This window comes from Cryptomeria japonica, chromosome 2 (genome assembly GCF_030272615.1).
Source record: "Cryptomeria japonica chromosome 2, Sugi_1.0, whole genome shotgun sequence".
In the NCBI taxonomy this organism is placed as follows: domain Eukaryota; kingdom Viridiplantae; phylum Streptophyta; class Pinopsida; order Cupressales; family Cupressaceae; genus Cryptomeria; species Cryptomeria japonica.
The window spans coordinates 328346275-328367263 of NC_081406.1; the positions used below are offsets into that span (position 1 = coordinate 328346275).

At 37.1% G+C, this 20989-nt stretch overlaps 1 protein-coding gene across 1 annotated transcript in view; it reads right to left on the reverse strand.

The window, feature by feature from the left end:
• The window catches only part of LOC131033854 (15-cis-phytoene desaturase, chloroplastic/chromoplastic), a 297259-nt gene that overhangs the window by 7639 nt on the left and 268631 nt on the right, over positions 1 to 20989 (reverse strand). Inside the window, exon 13 of the mRNA XM_057965148.2 lies at positions 11108 to 11270. Coding sequence (XP_057821131.2) covers positions 11108 to 11270 — 163 coding nt within the window. The remainder of the gene's footprint in view (positions 1 to 11107; positions 11271 to 20989) is intronic.

Genomic DNA, 20989 nt, shown 5'->3' on the forward strand with positions numbered 1-20989 from the left:
TAAAAGAACCAACCAGAGATATTTTGGACCCCTATTCTCATCCAAGCATGGCTGCATGATTCAGTTTTTAGCCAATCTAGCATTATAACTACCTCCCATCTGAAGCCTTTCCCTGTCAAATAGTATGATGGGAGCAATAGCACAAATAGAGGATAACAAGAAGCACATTCTCCTTTAGAATCTCCAGGTCTTCTCCATTGATGGCTTATTCATTGCTTTCACCTTTGATTGTAGGCATCCATCAAGCATTCAACATTCTTAAATTCCTTCTCTAAGATACATGCTAAATGTCAATCTTGGCTTCATGAACTTCTCAAAAATAACATTTGACACATGCAATCAATTCTCAGTCTTTTAGAAATCAGTGGTGAAAATCTAGACAAGTGGGAATTTGCAATCATCACACTTCATAGTTCACTTGCTTAGTTTAGGACATTTTCAAGGAATGAATTCCTCAAGCCCATGGAGACTAGATATGCCAGCTACTTCATTTTGTTAGAGAGGACACTTGAGGTCCCAGAGTCTCTACAATTAATGTTGGTCAATGCAGAGTGGGGTAGATGGCAAGAGGCAAGCACATCGGAAGGAAGAAGTGTGAAACAAAAAATCCTTAATGATGACTAATGGTCCACAATGAGGTAAGAAAATTGTTAGTTTATTATTTAATTTTTAAAATGTTTATTTAATAATTTAATATTTATTAATGTTTCTAACTAGTAAAATATTTCCATTCCTTTTGATTGATTTTAATTATTGTAACTTGTTTCACTAGTAGATATGTTTGCTCCTTCATTGAGCCTATTGTGAGTCATTAGATATGCTGATACTGACTCTCCTAACCTTGGAGAGATTTCTGAGACCTTTGATAGCATGGTTGGATAGATCAAGCAAGTAATTCATAGCAAGGACCCTACTTTGGGATTTTATAAGAAGCATCTTAGGCCCATTGTGATACAACGGTGGAACATTATGAACACCTTGCTTCATATGGCAGCCTATTCTCTCATTCCCAAATGGTATGTAACGAGAACTAGGAGAGGGCCTCCATCTCATGATGAAGAGGTGAAAGAAGGTTTCATGAAGGCCCTTGGGGAAATGTATATTGAAGAAGAATCTGCTTTATGTTGCACAAAATGGCTTGCATTTGTCAATCTCTATGGTCCAACCTTCAGCAAAGAAGAGGCAAGGTCTGATAGAGCTACATTAGCTCAAACCGACCCTATTGGATGGTGGACATGGCATGGCAAGGATGCAACGGTGTTGAGGTTACTTGTCATTTGTCTTCTTTCACAAGTTGCCAGTTCCTCTGCTCTAGAGAGGAATTGGTCCGCATATAGCTTCATCCAATTAGTCAAGAGGAACAACCTTGGCTCTAGACTATCAGAGAAGTTGGTGGCTATAAACAGTGCTTTGTATCTATAGGATCGCCAGGCTCCTGAGTATTGTCAGATTCTAGCCTTATGTTGAGAAGTTGACTGCTAAGATGCTATACAAGTTGATGAGGAGTGTTGTCATTTGATGACATCCTTGGTCCATCAGTGAGAACAGATCAGAGAAAGCCTTTTTCTCCTTGAACCCAGAATCCTAGAATTCCCAAGCCTTTTCCTCTTTGAACCCGAAATCCCAAAATTCCCAGTTCCCAAGCTTTTTCCCCCTTGAACTTAGAATCTTGGAATTTCCAGTTCCCAAGCCTTTTTCTCCTTGAAATCGAAATCTCAGAATTCCCAGTTCCCAAGCCTTTTCCTCCTTGAACCCAGAATCATAGAATTCCTCATTCCCAAGCCTTTTTCTCGTTGAAGCCAGAATCCCGGCATTCCCAGTTGCCAAGCCTTTTCCTCCTTGAACCCGAAATCCTAGAATTCCCAGTTCCCAAGCCTTTTCCTCCTTGAACCCAAAATCCCAAAATTCTCAGTTCCCAAGCCTTTTCCTCCTTGAACTCGAAATTCTCAGTTCCCAAGCCTTTTCCTCCTTGAACCCAAAATCCTAGAATTCCTAGTTCCCAAGCATTTTCCTCGTTGAACCCGAAATCCCAAAATTCCCAAGTTTTCGACTCCTCTACCCTTGCAGTAGGGCCCGACATCCGACTTTCGATGACTTGCAACACTTCCAGATGACATGATCAACACTCAAGGCTCTTAATGCTCCACCAACCCCTGCGACTTGTCTACTTTCATTCATAGAGCTACAGGGGCGCATTTAATGCTTTTTGCAGGATTTCCATCAAGTGGAGTCTAGGGCCATGCTTATTTATGGTTACTTGATGGTCTTCTTGTAAGGACTGCATGCTCTAATTTTGAAATGTCAAGCGATCCACCTTCTAGAAGAACTTTTCTTCATGGGACTTCCTTGTCAGGGTATGGCCAAGTTGCTTGCATGCACACCATGTCAGGTCAGTGCACTTCCCTGCTTTCCCTGACTAGCATTCCTCTGTGCACGTCAAGGTCAAGGCTTCCACTCCTTGACCTTTGATCTCTCCTCTACGATCAGCTAGTTTGCTATATATAGGCTGTTAAGCCTCATTGTAAAGGGTTCTCTCCCAGCTGGCTTGAGCTACTCTTTGCTCTTTCACTTCTCTTGAAGATTTGTATTATTTCTTGCATTTTTGCAATTGTAAGTTTGGCTATTGGCTTGAGAAGGAATTGAAATCATCATTCTTTCCTCTCTTCAACTTATGCATGTTGTGTATGTTTTCTTACCTTCATTGTAAGTGTACGTTTTGTGGCTTTCTCTCACGTATATGTTGTGTTAACTTGTTTCTGAGTGTGACTTGTGGGAAACCTTCTCCCCTTTTGAAATTCAGCAAATTCTAACTTCCATAAATACATTTGGGGTCACTCATGCAATTGAAGTTTGTGAATCTCCAGGGTATTTCAATTGATTCTTTGTGTCATTTCGGGTGGGGAGAGTAACATCTCTTACCTTGGTGCATCACCTCCTTTCATTTTACCATTTCCTTCTTCCCTTTTTCTTTGCAAGTGGTTAGAATCTAGCTTACTGGGTTCGCCCCTAGACACCCCTAGTTCGGGTCCAGTACGGTCCGGGTCCCTAGTTCAGGTCCGGTTCGGCCTTGGTTTGACTAGGGTTCGAATTTCCCAGAGGGGGTTCGACTTGGTTCGAACCCAGGTGGACCAAGATCGAACCAGGTTGAACCCGGGCAGACCTAGGTCAAACCCGGACGGCTGGGTGGCCCAGAACGCACTTTTTTATGCAAATTTTTTTTTTTTTTTAAAATCCGCCATGTAAAAAGTGAAACTTATACCCTAAAAGTGACTTCTAAAACATTATATTCACTCATTTCACCTCATTTGTGTTGCAAACAAAAGTTTTATGAGAGCAGGTTGAAGAAAGGGTGAACAAAATTTGGCTTTCAAGATCAAATAGGAGGAGTTGAAGATTGATTTTTGAAGCTTCAACAAGTGCTGCAGCATCATTTCCATACATTTGCAAGCTCCCATTGCCTACAAGAGGTAGATTTTTTAACATTTTTTTCCAACTATTTTTGTTTCCCAAATTTTCAAACATGAAACATTAATTGTTTTTCATTTTTTTTTTTTTGTTTTTGAATATGTTTATGTAATTTCTTTCCATAGGAACTAGAATGGCATCTACCTCTTCCTCCATTGGCAATGAACAAATAAATGATCCGAATTCTCCCTTATGGAAGTATGTTGACATTTTAAACCCACTTCCAAGAGGTGGGGGATTCCGTTGGAGATGCCAAGGATGTGGTATTGAACGTAATAGTTCATATTATCGGGTAGTAGGCCATTTGTGTGGAATAAAAGGAAGAGGCATCAAAAAATGCCCTAGAAAAGATGGTAACCCTATACCAGATGAGATAGTGATGAAATATTTTAAGGAGCATGAGGAGGCAGAAGAGAGAGAAGCTCGTAGATTGACTCAAACCTCTGCAAAGAAAACAAGGGGAATGCAAGCCCCATCTCATCCCGATGTTGTAATACAAGACCACCCCTTCTTTTCCACAAATGAACCTGAAAATGAACCTGAAAATGAACCACCCTTGACACGCAAAAGAACAAAGGGGCCTTTAGAAACTGCATTTCAAAATGAGAGTAGAGACATTGCTGACCAAGATATAAAAAGGTGCATTTGTGCAAATGGGTTGGCTTTCAATGTAGTTCTCTCCCCATATTGGAAGCAAATGATAAAAAGTGTTAATGAAGCTCCAAGAGGGTATAAGGGCCTAGGTTATGAGAAGGTACGTGGAACATTATTGGACAAAGAGGTGAAGAGGGTTGAAGATGCATTGAAACCCATAAGGGATTCATGGGCAGAGACATGTGTAACAATTGTTTCAGATGGGTGGAAAGATGCTAAAAATCGTCCCTTGATCAATGTCTAGTGGTGTCCCCTAAAGGGGAAATGTTTTTGAAAGTTGTGGATTGTGAGGGCCAAGTAAAAGATGGCCAATTTATTGCAGAAATTCTCATCTCCGCCATTGAGTCAGTGGGACCCCACAATGTTGTCCAAGTCATAACGGACAATGCAAGAAATTGTAGAGCTGCTGGTTTGTTGGTTGAGGAATGCTATGATCACATCTTTTGGACACCTTGTGCGGTCCATTCACTCAATCTTATACTACAAAGGATTGGGACTAAAATAAAATGGATCAGAGATGTGTATGCAGAGGCTGTGGACATCCAGATGTTCATCACAAACCACCACATGTCTCAAGGGATTTTTAGATCCTTTTCGAATCTGGAGCTATTGAAGGTAAGTGAAATAGTAATTTAATTTTACATTTTCTGATTTTTTTAATTTCAATGTTCATAATATCATTGTGTAAGCTATATTGTGTATTCTTCTTTAAAGTTTGTCTTTATTTTTTAATCATTTTGGCATTAATTTGTGTTATAGGTTGCTAAGACCCGTTTTGCATCAAACACAATCGTCTTAAGACGACTTGTGAAAGTTAGAGTGGCACTATGCAATATGGTGATCAACAACAATTGGACTGTATAGAAGCAGAGTAGCAGTGAGAGGGCAGAAAAATTAGGGAGAGAATATTGAATGAGAAATGGTGGGATCTTGTTACATATCTCCTAAGTATCATTGAGCCCATTATGAGTATGATTTGCTATACCGACATGGATAGGCCTTGCATTGGTGAGATTTATGATGGCATTGACTCAATGCTTGAAAAAATAAAGTTCACTATAAATGCAAAAGAGAATGACCCCGAGGAGCAATTCTTCAAAGAAGTGAAAGCAATTATTGTAGAAAGGTGGAATAAGATGACCACTCCTTTGCATCTTCTTGCCTATGCATTGACACCAAAGTACTATAGCAATCAGTTTCTTGATAAACCAGGAAGGATTCCACCATGGAGAGATCTAGAAGTATCTGATGGGTACAAGGCAGCATTTCTTAGACTATATCCTGACGATGATTTGCGAGATATTGTTACAGATGAGTTCATAGAATTCGCAAATGGGAATGGTCTAAGTGTTGAGGCACTTCGTCATAGATCCAAGAAGGATGCTCATAGCTGGTGGTACTTCCATGGTGCATGCTTCCAACACCTACAACCCCTCGCTGTAAAAGTTTTATCACAAGTAAGTTTAATTAATTAAAATTATCACAAGTTTATTTATAGTTTACTTTGTCTTCATAGGTTGCTAGTAATTTTCCATTTTAATTTTATTAATGTATAACTTTATTTGTTTACTTTGTCTTCATAGGTTGCTAGTTCATCTGCTTCAGAAAGAAATTGGAGCACATACTCTTTCATCCACTCAGTAAAGCGCAATAGATTTCTATCAAAAAGAGCGGAAAATTTAGTATACGTGCATTCCAACCTACGTCTTCTTTCACACAAACAACGTGACTACACACAAGGGGAAACGAAGATGTGGGATATAGAGCCAGAGCATACTGATTTGGATGCTCCCGCTTCTCAGCTTCTTGCATTGACACTTGATGACTTGGAGGGTGAGCAAACTTATAGTGCAAGTGCAAGTGGCGTTGGCTCATCTAATGTCAATGTCAATGATGAGGAGGAGGAGGAGGAGGAGGAGGATGAATTAGCTGATCCATTTGATGATTAAAATTTATATTGTTGAAAGTTGAAACAATGATACTTGAATATTTTGTCATTTTGATATTAAACTTGATGTATATGATGCTATTATGGTATGATCATGATGCTATGATTACAAGTTTATGTTTGTTTTGTTGTTTATATGATGCTATGTGACATGCTAATCTTAATTCATGCTTACAAGCTGCACAAATATTAAAATATATATATAAAATTTACATGTTTTTGTACTAACGAACCCAAATGAACCCAAACCCCTTTTCCAAATTTTGTCGTACCGGCGTACTGAACCCGAACCGGCAAGCTAGGTTAGAATAGATTTGGAAGTAGAATTTGGAGTGTTGAGTTGGTTCAACACTTGCATCTGGATTGAGAAGGAAGTCGGCCTTCTCCGGAGATTCAACCCCTTTGCACAAGGTCTCACACTTCGGGGTTGTTTGGATGTTTTACAAGGTTGCTGAGTTGATAGCTTAGCAAGGGTGCAAACTTTTGTGACAACAAGGAGATACAAGAGGGGTTGGTTGGGGTTCCATTGCATGAGGCAACCCTTATACTAGCAGTGGCTTAGACTCAAGCTTCGATTTTGATTTAGACATAGCAGTTGCATTTGCTGAAAAGGGACAAACATATATTTTCTTAGTTCTATGTTCACGTCATTTCATAACTGAAACTTGGAGCATTTGAACGTTTTTGTTATAATTCTTATATAATATGCATGCACATTGACAATGAAAGCATTTGCATTTTGTTAATTTGTTTCTTGATTCTCATGTGAAATCTCAATTCAAGTCTAATGCAATGTATTAAGCTTCTACAATGTCTATGATGAATGCTTTATCTATGTTCTGATATGAATATTTGAAATTTCTTTATTTTAAAAAATATCCATTTTTTTTAACAGTCATCCATTGTCATCCCCTAAAAATGGCCCAAAAGTACCCCCGTACCAGAAACACGTCCCATCATCCCCATCCCCAAAACTTGGGGGAGCATAGAGTTGAAACGTGTGAGCATTAATGAGTTGTATAGGTATTTTTTTGTAGAAAATAGAAAACATAAAAATATTTTCTTGTGCAAAAGTGTTGAATCGCCTTAACCTAGCCTGAGAATGAAAAGACAAATTTTTTATTAAGTTTGTTTGTAGTGCATACTTATATTTCCACTATTTCTAGGCTTTTATAATTTCAATTTTAGGAAATATACCATTTCCTTCACTCTTCTTTAAGAGAGCTTCCCCTCACATTTCAAAGAAAACTTTAACCTTACATGCTGTTCCATTTTGGCTTGACCTGAAAGATGAAAATTTAAACACTAAATTCTGGGAGACCAGAAATCATGTCAATCAAATAAAGCTTTTTTTCAAGCATGATTCTTTGGAAGGAAATCTAGACATCCAGAAAGTTTGTTAGAATATAAGCTCTATGAATGAGCTATTGAGGTTAAAATGCCTAAACGCACCAAACAACTGTACAGACATTAATGGCATCTTTATCTATAACACTATGTTTGGAAGAAGCTTGGTTATTTCTATTAGTAATTCTTCCTCAAGATAATTGAATGTTGGTAGAGAAGCCTTTCGTAGATAAGATTGATAAGGCAAAACATAACTTGATAAGGTCCACCACGATTTACCTCACTATAAGGTTTCTCCACTCCATTCTATTGTTAACTTGAACCCAACAAACACTACTAAAGCCACATGTTTTGCCCAATAAATTTCAGTAGGGAGTCTGTGTAACAGAAAAATCTCACCAATGAAGATTAACCTACGAAATGTCAACTGGCTATACAATTGTTTCTAGCTGGTATTCTATTGACACATGACAGGATATATATTGGCTCCACTAAAAAGCTTATTACCCACCAAGGTCAGCAGGTAAGAGGCTGAGAATTGTCATATGCTTATAAGTTATTTTAACCCACCAGATATCAAGGTTAGCCTAGGGTTGGCTTAATTTTTTTAAAATCTAATAAAGGTACATAGATGTCCCAATTTCCCAAATTTTCTGAAATGCACCCTTTTAAAGTTGTAACCCAAGAACTAGTACAAGTTTTTTGCTACGGTGGCATTCCCTTATGAAAGATCCCTAAATGGGTTCTTTGCTGCCCTGGATAAGTTTTAATTAATAAACTATCTTTCAGAGCCTTTTGGTGTTTTTAGAGACTAGACAGAAGATGCAGAAAGTGTTGTTTATTTATTTGGTGATGGGGATTGCAACCATTAACCAATAATAACATAGAATTCAACTCAAAATAAGATATCAGCTTCTGATTTTATTTATGACAGCAGATTACATTCAACTAGGAGTGAAGATACATTCACTAAAACAATTAGAAACATACCACGGATCCAGCGCTGGGGTTTGTTGCTGATTTGATATCCAAAAATGGATACAGGCATGAGTTGAAGGTACAAGGGTAGTCCAGATGTACCAATACACTTATACTACCTTCAAATGAGTTACCAATAACAAATTGGGCCAAAAACCCAATTACCAGCTAGAAATCCAAATTCTGCCAGGCAAAATTATACAATTTTAGCCTTAAATCCTCACTGTTTTGCTCACCCTGATCTCAATTCAAGCCTGATGATTGTGATTTCTTCTACATAGTCCTTTCTGATCCTAACAATGAAGTTAAGAACAAGAAATGGAGTTAAAACCCTCCATTTTATTTATCATCACTCCACAACCATCTGTAATGGTACGACTCCCTTGGGAAACAGTACAGTTGCCAAAAGAAATAAGTAATGCACTGAAATTGAATGTATTCTTGCTCAAATCTGATGTAATGACCTTGCTGCTAATGATTACTGAGTTTGCTTGTTGAAATGACCCTCAATATGCCTGAAACAAGCTTCTGATGTGTTCCACGTGCCTCTTGTAGAAGGGATTCCGTCCTCCTGAAGACCAAATCTGAGGTTTCCGTCTCAAACCTGCTTGCTGTTGTAAATTGTAGACCTGCAACTTCCAAGTTCTTCACAAAATAATGTATCATGAATCAAGAATACCTCTAAGGCTGAATACATGCATTCCTTACATTCCACGTGGGATGTACCTGCTGCAAATGGCGGCCCTAAGGCTGCAAGGATCACGCCCAAGCTGAAGAATCAATCTGCCATGCTGAAACCCTTACTCTGCAGCCTGAATCCACAATGAAGAATGGTGTACTCAATCTCTGTCAACTATGCACTCTGCCTGAAGAATCCAATGCCAATAATTGCTGAGGGCTACATCCCAGCCAGTCCAGATCTTGGGGTTTGCGTCCTAGATGAAGAATCACTCACTCAGAGCAAATTCACAAAATAAGTTTGATTGTGTAAAAAGATAATGAACAATTAGGTCTTCATCTCCTTATATCTCCTTTCCTTTCCAAGCCAAACCCTAAAAGGGAGTAAAGTTGGTGCATTATGAAAAGAGTGTTATTTTTTAATTATGGCATCAACTATAGGAAAATAACACTAAATTGCAAATAAATAGCGTCAGGCATCCAGAAAGACTCCGGAAGGTGAGAATCATGTAGCAAAGTTCAAGACCTTTCCAACGAGCTATAACACATAGGCATATCAACCCAGATGAAGCTAGAAACCCCTTATTACTCCGAAATGACTAAATACATAGCCTTATTTTAATTTATTTAATCGCTAACTTAGAAAATATTTAAATATATTAAAATATCTCCAGATATCCAATAGCAGCCCAAAATAACCAAACAACCATGAATATAACTTTGTCAACTATCTGTGACTGATGTTGGAAAAGCTGAGCTAACTGGCAGTCCCATCCCTAAAATCTAGGAATGCTCCTAGAAACTAGGAAACACACCCAATCTTCCTGAACTGAAACCATAGTATGGTCCCGTGGAACCTCAAATGTGGAAACTGCCACAACCTCCTAAAAGGTAGGGAATCTCCCTAAAAAGTAGGAACCTCTCTTCAAACACCTGTAACTGCTCAAAAGGATCCTGCTCTGCTCCTTGATCCCCCAAGTGGTCATTCAGTCAACTGCCAGTTCTCCCTAAAAAATAGGAGACCTCGTCCGAAGGTCCGAAACGGCTCACAGAGCCCCTGCAAAGCTCCATGACCCTCAAAATGAGTCCCCTAACCATGTCGTTGACCTACGGGAACTCGAATGGTAGGTCAACCCCTGCTCATCTCATGTCACCTAGAAAAGGGGACATTACACCTTATGATGGGATTTGGTTCCAAATTAATACTCCTGTTGCAATAAAATAAAATAAAGCCTATATAACCATAATTATAGTTTTAGATATGCTATAAAAACAGGTATAATATTGAAAAAGGCTGTAATGGCTGATATGGCTTAACAGTAATAGCTGAACTGTAAACCATATCATCCACCATTACACATATTGCAGAGAGAGTGATACCCACCATATTAACTACAATTTACTTGTGAACCTTAGGAGAACACTTGCCTGAGAAATTGTCCAACATGGAAGTTGAATTTGTATAAAAATCCGCAAGACTTTCCTCCAAGTTCCAGTTTTTTAAATCAATTAAATTTGAGCCATTGCTCTCCAACCGATTGATGGACTCGAACAGAATTTTAGGTTGGGGAGGATATATTTGAGCTTCAAGTGGGGCCCAATTAGACTACACGGACAGAAATAAGTCCATGATGGAATTCTCAGAAACGAAAACTGGAATAGTGAGAAACATGTATCCTCCATTTAGAGAAATGGATTGCTATTATCTTGTTGGCATTATGAGTCTCTTATTTTAATTTAAATACCTTCCCCTCAACCTAAAAGAATTTCTGTTGTTGTCAAAATGAAATGTTTCGTCAATTGAAAAAGTGTTACAAAATAAGCAGAAAATAAGTCTGCTGCTAATAAGAAGTGACTGAAAACACTAATTCAACATGCAATTCCAAACTAAGATGTACCAAACGAGATCCATCATCCAACACATTTTTATTTATATTAAAATTTTTAAACAAGATCTTATAGAAACTTTTAAGAATCAAACATGCAATTCTAAGCAATAATAATCAATAGCAGAAAATAGTAAAAATAGTGAGGTACCTCCAAAATAGCCTGTGCACAAAGCTTCCCTGATAGCACAGCACCCTCCATGGATGCTAAATACTTTTGTTTGGTGTAATCACCAGCCAAATAAAATCCTTTTATGGTTGACCTCTGTAAAGGACGACAAGGCTCACAATTGGGTATTGTCTTGTAAACAGACCTGGCGAGGAATATGCAGGTTCAAATTAGGGTAAGGAAAAGGAATGACTGAAAAAATTCTGGTATAAACAAAGTAGATGACAGCAGTTTGATGCTTGTCAACAATAAAAGAAACACATCGATTAATATTTTTCTTCAAGATTTTGATTTCATTGGCAATAAGAAAATCTGTATACATTGAATGCTAAACAGAAACATTTCAGTATTCATGCAAAATTTGAAGAAAATTTTGTTTGATAGATATAGTTTGTGGGAAATTAGAGGAAATTATTTGGAACGTTCATGAGATCCCAATCTGTCGTACTCCTAACTTTGTAGAAGAGTCTTTAAATATATGTGAGTGAGAAGTTTTACTTGCAATGAATTTGATGCATTCTCTACAGCTTACTTAAGTTACTCAAAATGATAACATGTAATCCATATACTCCAAAAGAATTTTAGTAACCTCGCTCAAACTGTATCACCTAGGTGTATTTTGCACATGGTTATAGTGGTAAAAAAGTATATTATAAACTATATATCACAGGATACAAAAATCAGAGTCAGTACAGCCCACCTCCGTTAATAACTGGGAGGGCGCAGTTAATCTCATGCCCAAAATAGCTTTCTATAGAGAATACATACATCCCAACAAATTAAATTAATCCAATTCATCAATCCTGTTACAAGAGTTTTTTCCAAAATATCATTTGTTGGGCCATCAGTATTCTTAACACTACTTTCAGATGTTGGGCAAAGACTCCTCTTATGGTTGCTTACACCAAATTGAGGATACTTGTTCTAATCTTAATCTTTTGTCAGTAGTAAGAAACTAGGATGTAGTTTAGGGCAACTTACTTGTAATCCATGGCCCAGCTATGTTTGACAAAAAAAGATAACCATAGAACTAAAAAAGAAATGTTGAAATCTAACATCAACTCATTAGAATTCACAGGATCATCCACACTCATAGAAACTTGACATGGGAACAACAATTTGACACAATGATAGACAATTAACAAACTACATTACTGATAGGTAAACTAAAATATGTAAAAGAGCACCCTTTATGTGTAACATCAATAGTATAGAGGTGAAGCTGGGAGTGAAGAACTGTTATGCTACCAAAATAGAAGAGACTCATTTAATTCAGTAAACGCAACTTGGAGTTTACCTATGCAAATAGATGACTATGTTGATAACTAGGACTAATCCTATTTCAACTTGGTCTGACTCAAATTTATCTAAGACAACTCTTGTCGAACTCATGGTATGGATATCCAAGGAATTATCCACAGTTAAAACATTTATTTGCATAAAATAGAATCCAGTAAATTGGAAAAATAATTAAAACCAAAGTTTTCATTTGTATGAGTCTTAGAAAAGGCCTATCTGTTGGACACACTCAATATCGTTTCGAACTAGGAACATTAGGCTTTGACCAAGTGTACAAAATATATGCAAGACCACAAATTTCTTCTTAAATCTGGCTATCCTATATGAAATGCAGATTTAATCTAATCATGGATCCACAATAGATAGAAGAAAATGATAAAATCAGAAAAAAACTAGATTAATTTGCAAACTGGAAGGAAATTGCTGTAAATCAAACTGTAACCTGCTGGGCATTAGAACAAAACAAAAATAATAACAACAATCTTACCCAAATCTGAAATATTAAGGAAATAACACAGACACACACAAACAGAAATCAAATGTAAGCTGAACACCAATCCTCATAAGCAGGCCTTTTCTCAATCCAATTGATGCATGGAACACAAAATCACTCCTTAAACAAGTACTTTGCTTTAATATAGTAAATAAGTCTTTCAAAGGAATGAATTACCAAGCACTTGCAGAGAGATTAATCTCAAACTATAGAATAATGTTAGAACAAAATCAAAGCAGTAATTTCATCTTTGCTGAGAGAAACAACTCTTAAACAACCTAATAACAACTTGTTACGACAGATTTGTCCTTTATCGATCTTCAATTTAGGTGGTTCTCCTCCTTGGCAACTACCATACAAACATTGTAACTGCTTGAAATCTTGTGCAACAAGTGTATCCTCCATGGTATCTTACCTTGCAGTATACTCATTTTGGAAAATGTTGTTATAAACAGCTTGTTTGACATGCCATTCAACAAAGTGATTACCTTGCAGTTTGCACAGCAAAATGGATGTTTTGAACAGTTTGGCAAATACATTGAACAGAAAGATTGTTTTGCTAAACAAATTTAGCCTCTTGTAGCAGATTTACTACCTTGCACAATAGGACATTACCTTGCAAAGCAAAGCATTAGTTTGCACAACGAAGTCAATGGCTTGTACAGCAAAGCTAACACCTTGTGCAACAAAATAAACTGTAAAAATTGAATGTGTCTTCTGAAACAGCTCCAAAAAATCTTGTGCAACGAGTTTATTCGCTTGCACAGAAAAGAAGACATCTTGTGCAACACAGCAAGGATTCAAAATGATTCATTAATAGATTATGAAATTATTTCAGTCTTTGCTCTGCTGGGCTAGTTTTTAGACTCAGAATGTTTTAGGGATGCAAAAGGATGCACATCAGTATACATTTCTAGGGCTCATCATAAACCCCCTAGTTGAAGATAATGCATATTTTCATCCAATCTTGGTTTTGTGGAGGGCCTCTATAGAGTATTAGTAACCCTGATTTTCTCCGATCTTTTCATTGTTATATTGCCACTCATTTTCAGTTCTGTTCTGCCCATAATTTGATCCTTGATCCTCACTGACATGAAGAAATTTTTTTCTCTAGGTATAATAGTTTTGACATAGTAGGGTCCTCAGTTTTGTGGCAATCGATCATGGCACCAAGAAGAGGATGCAAAGGCTTAAATAGTGAAGCATCAGAGATAAGACACAATTTTCTTGACATAATGCATCATCTGAGGCATCATGAAATCCATTGATTGCAAGCTAGCAAGGCATGTCTAGTGACTGCAATGTTGCACGTTTAGGCAAATTGTTTGTGGCCAAGGCCACACTCAATTTCTCAATTAATCAAAGATTTGGAGGGGAGAGGACTCTACCAATGAAAAGTTGAGGAATGAAGACCTTTAGGCTCTTAAAGGATGGGGAGAGAAAAGGACAGCTAACTTAATGATGTTGAGGTGCTTTGCAAAATTGAGGCTCTCAACCAAGAGATTGAATGGTGTGCAATAGCAAATCGCTCATCTGATGAAAGGAAAGGAGGATGAATGTGAGCAATAGAAAACTACTTGATTTCTTTTGGCCTGCTGCACTCAAGGACCTTTAGGCTCTTGATAGATAGATAGAGCAGTGAGAAATAACAATAGTGAATCGCTTGTCCAACAAAACAAAAGTAAGCATACATAAGACAAATCATATTATAAACTGCAGCAAACACATGTTCATCCCAATAGACAGAGGTTGTAGAACTGAATTTGGAGATCAGCTATAGAAGCTTTTGACTGCTGTAGTATCCTAAGAAAAATCAGTTTGCCAGCATGTGTAGGTGCAATGCTTGATTCACACATTTGTCATTGTAGAAACTTCCTAAAAGCAAGTTCACTTGTTAGAGAAAATGCCACAGTGAGTTACGGTCTTTTGTCCCTGGGATGACTCACATCAAATTCTGATCCCTTGGATTGCAATTGGTGGTGCATATACCTAAACTAGGCTTAATAAATTTATACCTTTATGCCTTGGAGAGTTTCCACCCAGCTAGTACTGATTGAATTGGCTATGGATCCACAGAAAACCAATTGGAATATCCTAGTTTGAGGAGACTGTGATTGCAATAATTGGCATGTATGCAAATAATACTATACAGAAAGGGCACATGAACCGTTTGACAGATTGCCCCAAGATGTGGCCTTTCGTATGCAATCACAGCTGGTTTTGCACAATACAGGCTTCTTAAAGCCATATTTTCATCATTTGCATGCATTTGCCCAGCCTATGACAAAACATAATGCCTATGAAGTGGAATGAAAATAGAACAGAGGCAATTTGTTATGTTTGGAAGAAAGGAGGCTGGTAGTGAATCCAGTTTAGATGTAAAGGAAGAAATTGAAAGAGAGTAAGGCTGCTGGCCCCCCCAGTGTCAGTCTTTGTATGGAACTCCTAGTAGCTCATTTCTGGTATAGGATGAACCAAATGGGAAGTAGAAAGAGCTACACTACAATGTTTGGCCATACACTGTACTCGGAGTCTCAATAATATAAAATTTCATCTCTTCAATCTTCTCAATCTTCTAGGATTTGATCTTGAGTGCAAAACCAATTTTTTCCATCTTTTATTATTATAGAGTGGAGAACCCATTGGAAACCCTTCATCTAGGAAAAAAAAGTTCAATTTTAAATCCAAAATATTTTATTAATTTCAAATTCTAAACTTATTATAAATAATTTAGATTTCAAAAATATTTTTGAAAACAAAACTTAAATTCTAACTACTATTTTAGAAATTTAGCTATCTTAAAAGATCTAAAGTCCAACTTCTATAAACCAAAGTTACCCCGAGTTTCTGGGACGGGGACGGCAGGGGACGGTGGGACGCGTTTCCGGGACGGCAAATTTTTTTGCCAAATTTGGGGATGGCGGGGGACGGCAAAGGGGACGGCTATATAAAATATAGGAAAAATTTAAAATATATAGGAAAATTTCAAAATTCTAAATGTTCATATGAAAACATGGATAAAGCATGCATACATACATTATATTCATATGAAAACAATAAAACATGGATATAGCATGTGTATGATACTATGAAAAGTTGAAAACATTTTAGAATGTAAATTCTAAACATACAACATTGTTAATACTCAATAGACAATATGCAATTATGCATTCGTAAATCAGAATTTCAATTCATTCACATTGTCAATATGCATATCATAAAAGATATTAAAGAAATAACATACAAAATGTCAAAACAAAGAGGTTGAATTTTCCCTACTTCTATCGACGCAGTTTCCCCCCATATTTTTCAACGGGGGTTTGGGGGCAGCGCCCCCAAGGTGGGGTCAAGGGGCATCGCGTTGGGTGTTATTTTTCTATTGACTCGCCGAGTTTGGCGATTTTCTAATCTCTGTGTCAAAATGCCCAAAGGCTACACTGCTGCCATATAGTTTCATTGTCAAAATTATGAATTAAATTAAGAAATTTAAAATTTAATTAATGTTATCTTTTAATTTTTTTTATTTTTAATAACAATTTGAATTAATAAGGGGCATATTAGAAAATTAAAAAAAAAAACTCAAAATACAACTTTTTAAATTTTTTTAATATTTTTTAATGGCCTTAGATATGGGGGACGTCTGGCCGTCCCCGGGACGGATTGGGGACGTCCCAACCATCCCCAGCCGTCCCCAGGACATACGGACGTCCCCCAGAGCTAGGGCAGGCGTCCCCCCGTTTCGGGGACGTCCCCTCAAAATGTAGGACAATTTGGGGACGGGGGAAACGTCCCCTGGCCGTCCCCAAGTCCCCGAAACATCCCCGGGACGGGGACGGGGGTTTTCAGGTCGGGGACACGTCCCCGGGTAACTCTGCTATAAACTAAAAACCTTGTTAAAAATCAAGTTTAAACAAACATTACTAATATAAGTTTAATAAATCTCAAGTTAAATTGAATTTCAAATAAAATGTAAATGGTCATTTTTCTTATTAATGGTTAAGAGATACTAAAACTTCCTAAGCTAAATTTCTTTAACCTAATGACTGTCTAAGCAAAAACTTGACTGCAAACATTGGTGGTGGGCTCCAAAGATTACTTAGATTCTAGCCATATGCAATCAAGGGAGGCCATTCAAAAATACAAGCCATCACAAGGTGTCAATAAAAATGTTCAAACTATGCAATCTGAAAGTTCCATAAGACAACAAATATGATCCTTATACCATATTGTAAAGAATGACTGGGACAAAGATATGTATTCTACCATTCAAATGAGGTAAGACCATATGGTCAATGTATGGCACTTCCAATGAGAAGACCTAGGTTCAAATCTCTAAGAGAATAATAAACAGTTAAAATTGTGTAAAATATCACATCTAAATTGCAAAATGTCATACCCCAATGATTTCCTTGTGTACATATCCAGACGAATGTAAGCAGTTGGCTGAAGGTCACCCTAGAAGGGAGTTTACCAAAGCGAAATAAATGATACAGATTATACCTGCTGAAAATTCTTTAGCAGAAATTTAACCCCCAATTTCCAAAGAAACATACAGACTTGGAGATTTCAGTACATTAGTGAGGATTGTCCAATAAAACCAATGAATTTATAAAGTCTCTATTTGCAGCAATGAAAATCATCAAAATCCAAATCCCGTTGTGTATAAATAAATGAAAGGAGTTGTTTTTAGATTTTCCAAACATGTTAGAAGATTGATTTCCAGCATCCTAACAAAGATTTTTCAACTGTAATAATAATGATTTGAAAACAAAGACTCTGTATTATTGCTAATCAATGTGATTTCAATTATTTTATTTCCAACAAAAAAATTGTTCTCACTTCACTGTTTTACAAAGATTCAAGCAATGAAAAAAATTGTTTCAATAATGAAGCTGTGCAAAGGATTCAACATCTAGTTTTAGTGATCAAATTGAGGAGAAGGCGAATTTCAAAAAGAGTGAATGTGAGGATGTTCAGTTCAGATGCAATCAAGGTATTCATTGAATACTCAAACTTTGGAAATCCTGAGTTTCCTAAAACTTTATCAACAGTGGAAGTGTCAAAGTAAATCTTCAAAGCTTCACTAGAGGGTTTTAAATTCAAGTCACCAAAGTTGATTGAATAGTCAATCTTTTAGAGTTTCAAAGGATATGCCAATCTTTGTTGAAACAAAAGAAAACATTGTCAAATCAAAATCATCTAGAGTCGCCTTTTAGAAAAGTCTATTTTTAGCTCATCATTTTCAAGGATAAAAACATATTCCACAAGAAGTTTCTTTTAGCTAGATCCAACCATTTATAGCTATTTGATATTTTTAACATTGATTATTTACTTCAAACAATGACATCTATCCAACACTCTAGAAACACAGTTGAACATATTTATTAATTAATTGAAGTTCAACTTGACCGCATTTATAAATTAATTGAAATTCAAGTTGAATTTTAATTAATTAATAAATACAGTTCAAGTGTGCATCTAGAGTGTTGGATAAACAATATGCTATCTCATCATGTGAGAGATGTGAGCTTTTAAGGGATCACTATAATCTTTTTAATTATCAGTTGAACTAGTAGTCGCATTAGAATTAGTAGTGTTGGTTGAAAATTTTGTACACTTGGGGGAAATATACAAAATTGTGGTTTCAACCACAGCACACGAGTAAAAACTCTCCTAATTAAGGGAAGGCTCCCCCTATCTAACTAAAACTGAAATAAAAACAGGATGGGACAGCAGTCTTCCTTCTTTCTTCAAGAAAGACAATATCCTTTTCTCTTCACAGAAAAGGATAGCGATTGAAAATGAACAGCAGTAACTACTTTCAAGTGAAATGAGAGAAAGGAAATGAAGTTTTCTGAAAGCGCAAAGACTTCCGTCACTTCCTTCGGGACGGGACAGCAATATCAAGCTCAAAGACTTGACTATTGGAAGTTCTATCTACCCTTTGCTATACTAAATTTTACAACGAATAGAAGACAACAGCTCAAAGACTGGAATAATTTATTCTTTTAACACAAAGACAAGAACTAATGCAAGCTCAAAGACTTGCTGCTATTTCTTATCAAACAGTAATTTTTCCTCAAGAATAGATGCAAGCTCAAAGACTTGCTGCTCCTTCTAGAGATTTTCCTATTTTAATTAATCTTCTCTACTTGCAGCTCAAAGACTTCAAATCAGATTGGACTAAGCTCCTTTAGAAACACTTTACATAGAAGAAATAAAAAGATTCAAACTCAAACATGTAGCTCAAAGACTCAAAACTTGAGTAATCCTTCTTTCTTATTCTTCAAAACCTTCAATTCACATACATAAGCTCAAAGACTTCTAGCTATAAATTTGACAGAGTTTTTGTTTGCTTTCCAAAAGATGATAATTACAATGGACCTCTCAAGTATTTATAGAAGAGGAGCCTCGAGAAAAAGGTGGGAGGATCCTAACTAACTTGAGAGATTCTCTCAACCACCAAGACTCATTCAATAAATAAGTGAGACTTCATTAACTAACTAAGAGTTACTCTAACTAACTAAGACTTATTCCAACTACAGTCCTAATCGGACACAACTTGTAGTTGCCTTACATGTAATTACAAAAGTGCAAGTAATGTGTAACTTGCATTTTACAAAAATTACTTTTACATGTAACTTGTCTAAACAAAATTACAACTAAAGATTACAAAAGAGGGAAAATTCAACTAAGTGTTGAAAAACACTTAAGTTGCCTTTTGTGAAGACACGAATCCTTGAAATTATCGGATGCTCGCTTGTAGTTCCTCGGGATTCGGTTCATGGGTGTTCTTAGCAACAACCATAGTCTTCACAATAGTGTCGTGATAGCAGAGGAGCGCGGAATTGTCTTTATCCAGGATAGACTGGATCTCATGCAGAAAGGCTTGGTGTTTCATCAATGCTTGAATTGAAGCTGCCGAGAATTGTTCGCTCCTCCATTCATTATGAATCCTCATTTGTAAATCAGCAAGAACTTCTTCTTCTGGAATCAGCTCTCCATCCTGACTTACTATATTGCAAGAGGCCCTTTCACAATGTGAGACAATACCTCGATAGACTTCATCCCGGAATCTCCTTGCATCACTGATCTCCTCAATGAGGGATTTAAGAACAAGGGTCTTGTTTTCCATGAGTTCCTCAAATTCCAAGTACATGACCTTGGAAGAGATGAAGGCGTGCTCCTGCAAAATACTCAGCTGTTGTTGGGGCATGGTACGCCAGATTGCCAGACTTTTCTCAACACTTTCCAGATTCTTTTTGAAAGTGTTAGAAGTCTAATCCAGTTTCTCCTCAATGGTTTCCAACTTAGACATTATTTGAAAAATGTCTTTTACCACTTGTATACATTGATCATGAAGCTGATCAACCCAGGAATCCAGTGCTTGTACTTTCTGAGCAGCCCTTTCCACTCCACGAATCGATTCTTGGGAACCAGAAGAACCTATGGAGTTACTCCCTTCAGCAGTAGGTTTTGTGATTTTATGAATGTCTGCCATGAGTTGTTGGTTTTCTTCTTCTAGCTTGTCTTTCTTTGCAAGAAGATCGTCACACCTTTGCACTAGTGAAGCAACAGAAAACTGAGCATCATGTTTAATAACCTCATGTGTTTGCTTGCCCAATTCTACCCTTGTAACCTTATAATCAGCAGCTGACATTTCATCAAGTGGTTTATCTGCAATAGGTTCCACAATTTCAGCTACTTTCATCTTGTTGCTATCAACAGTTACCCTAGAGATAGTCTTTGCCTTCTTAGCAACTTTGGATCTGGACTGTTTGAGTTGCTGGTAGTCAAAGGCATTAGGTGAGATCTCTTGCTTCTTTCTTTTTGGGGTGAAAGAACTAAGCCATGGAGGCAAAGTCATCAACTCACTTCCAGTAGTAGCCGTAGGCAAAGGAGAAGCAGTTTCTGTTTGAATTACCGTGGTCACCCTGGGAGGAATATCTGTTTGAATGGCGACCACAGTTTGCTCAGTTACCAATGGACATGAAGATTGCCTCATGAATTCTTCAAAACCAGAAGTGGAAGTATCAATTTCTGATAACTGAATGCAAGTGGGATTATCTTCA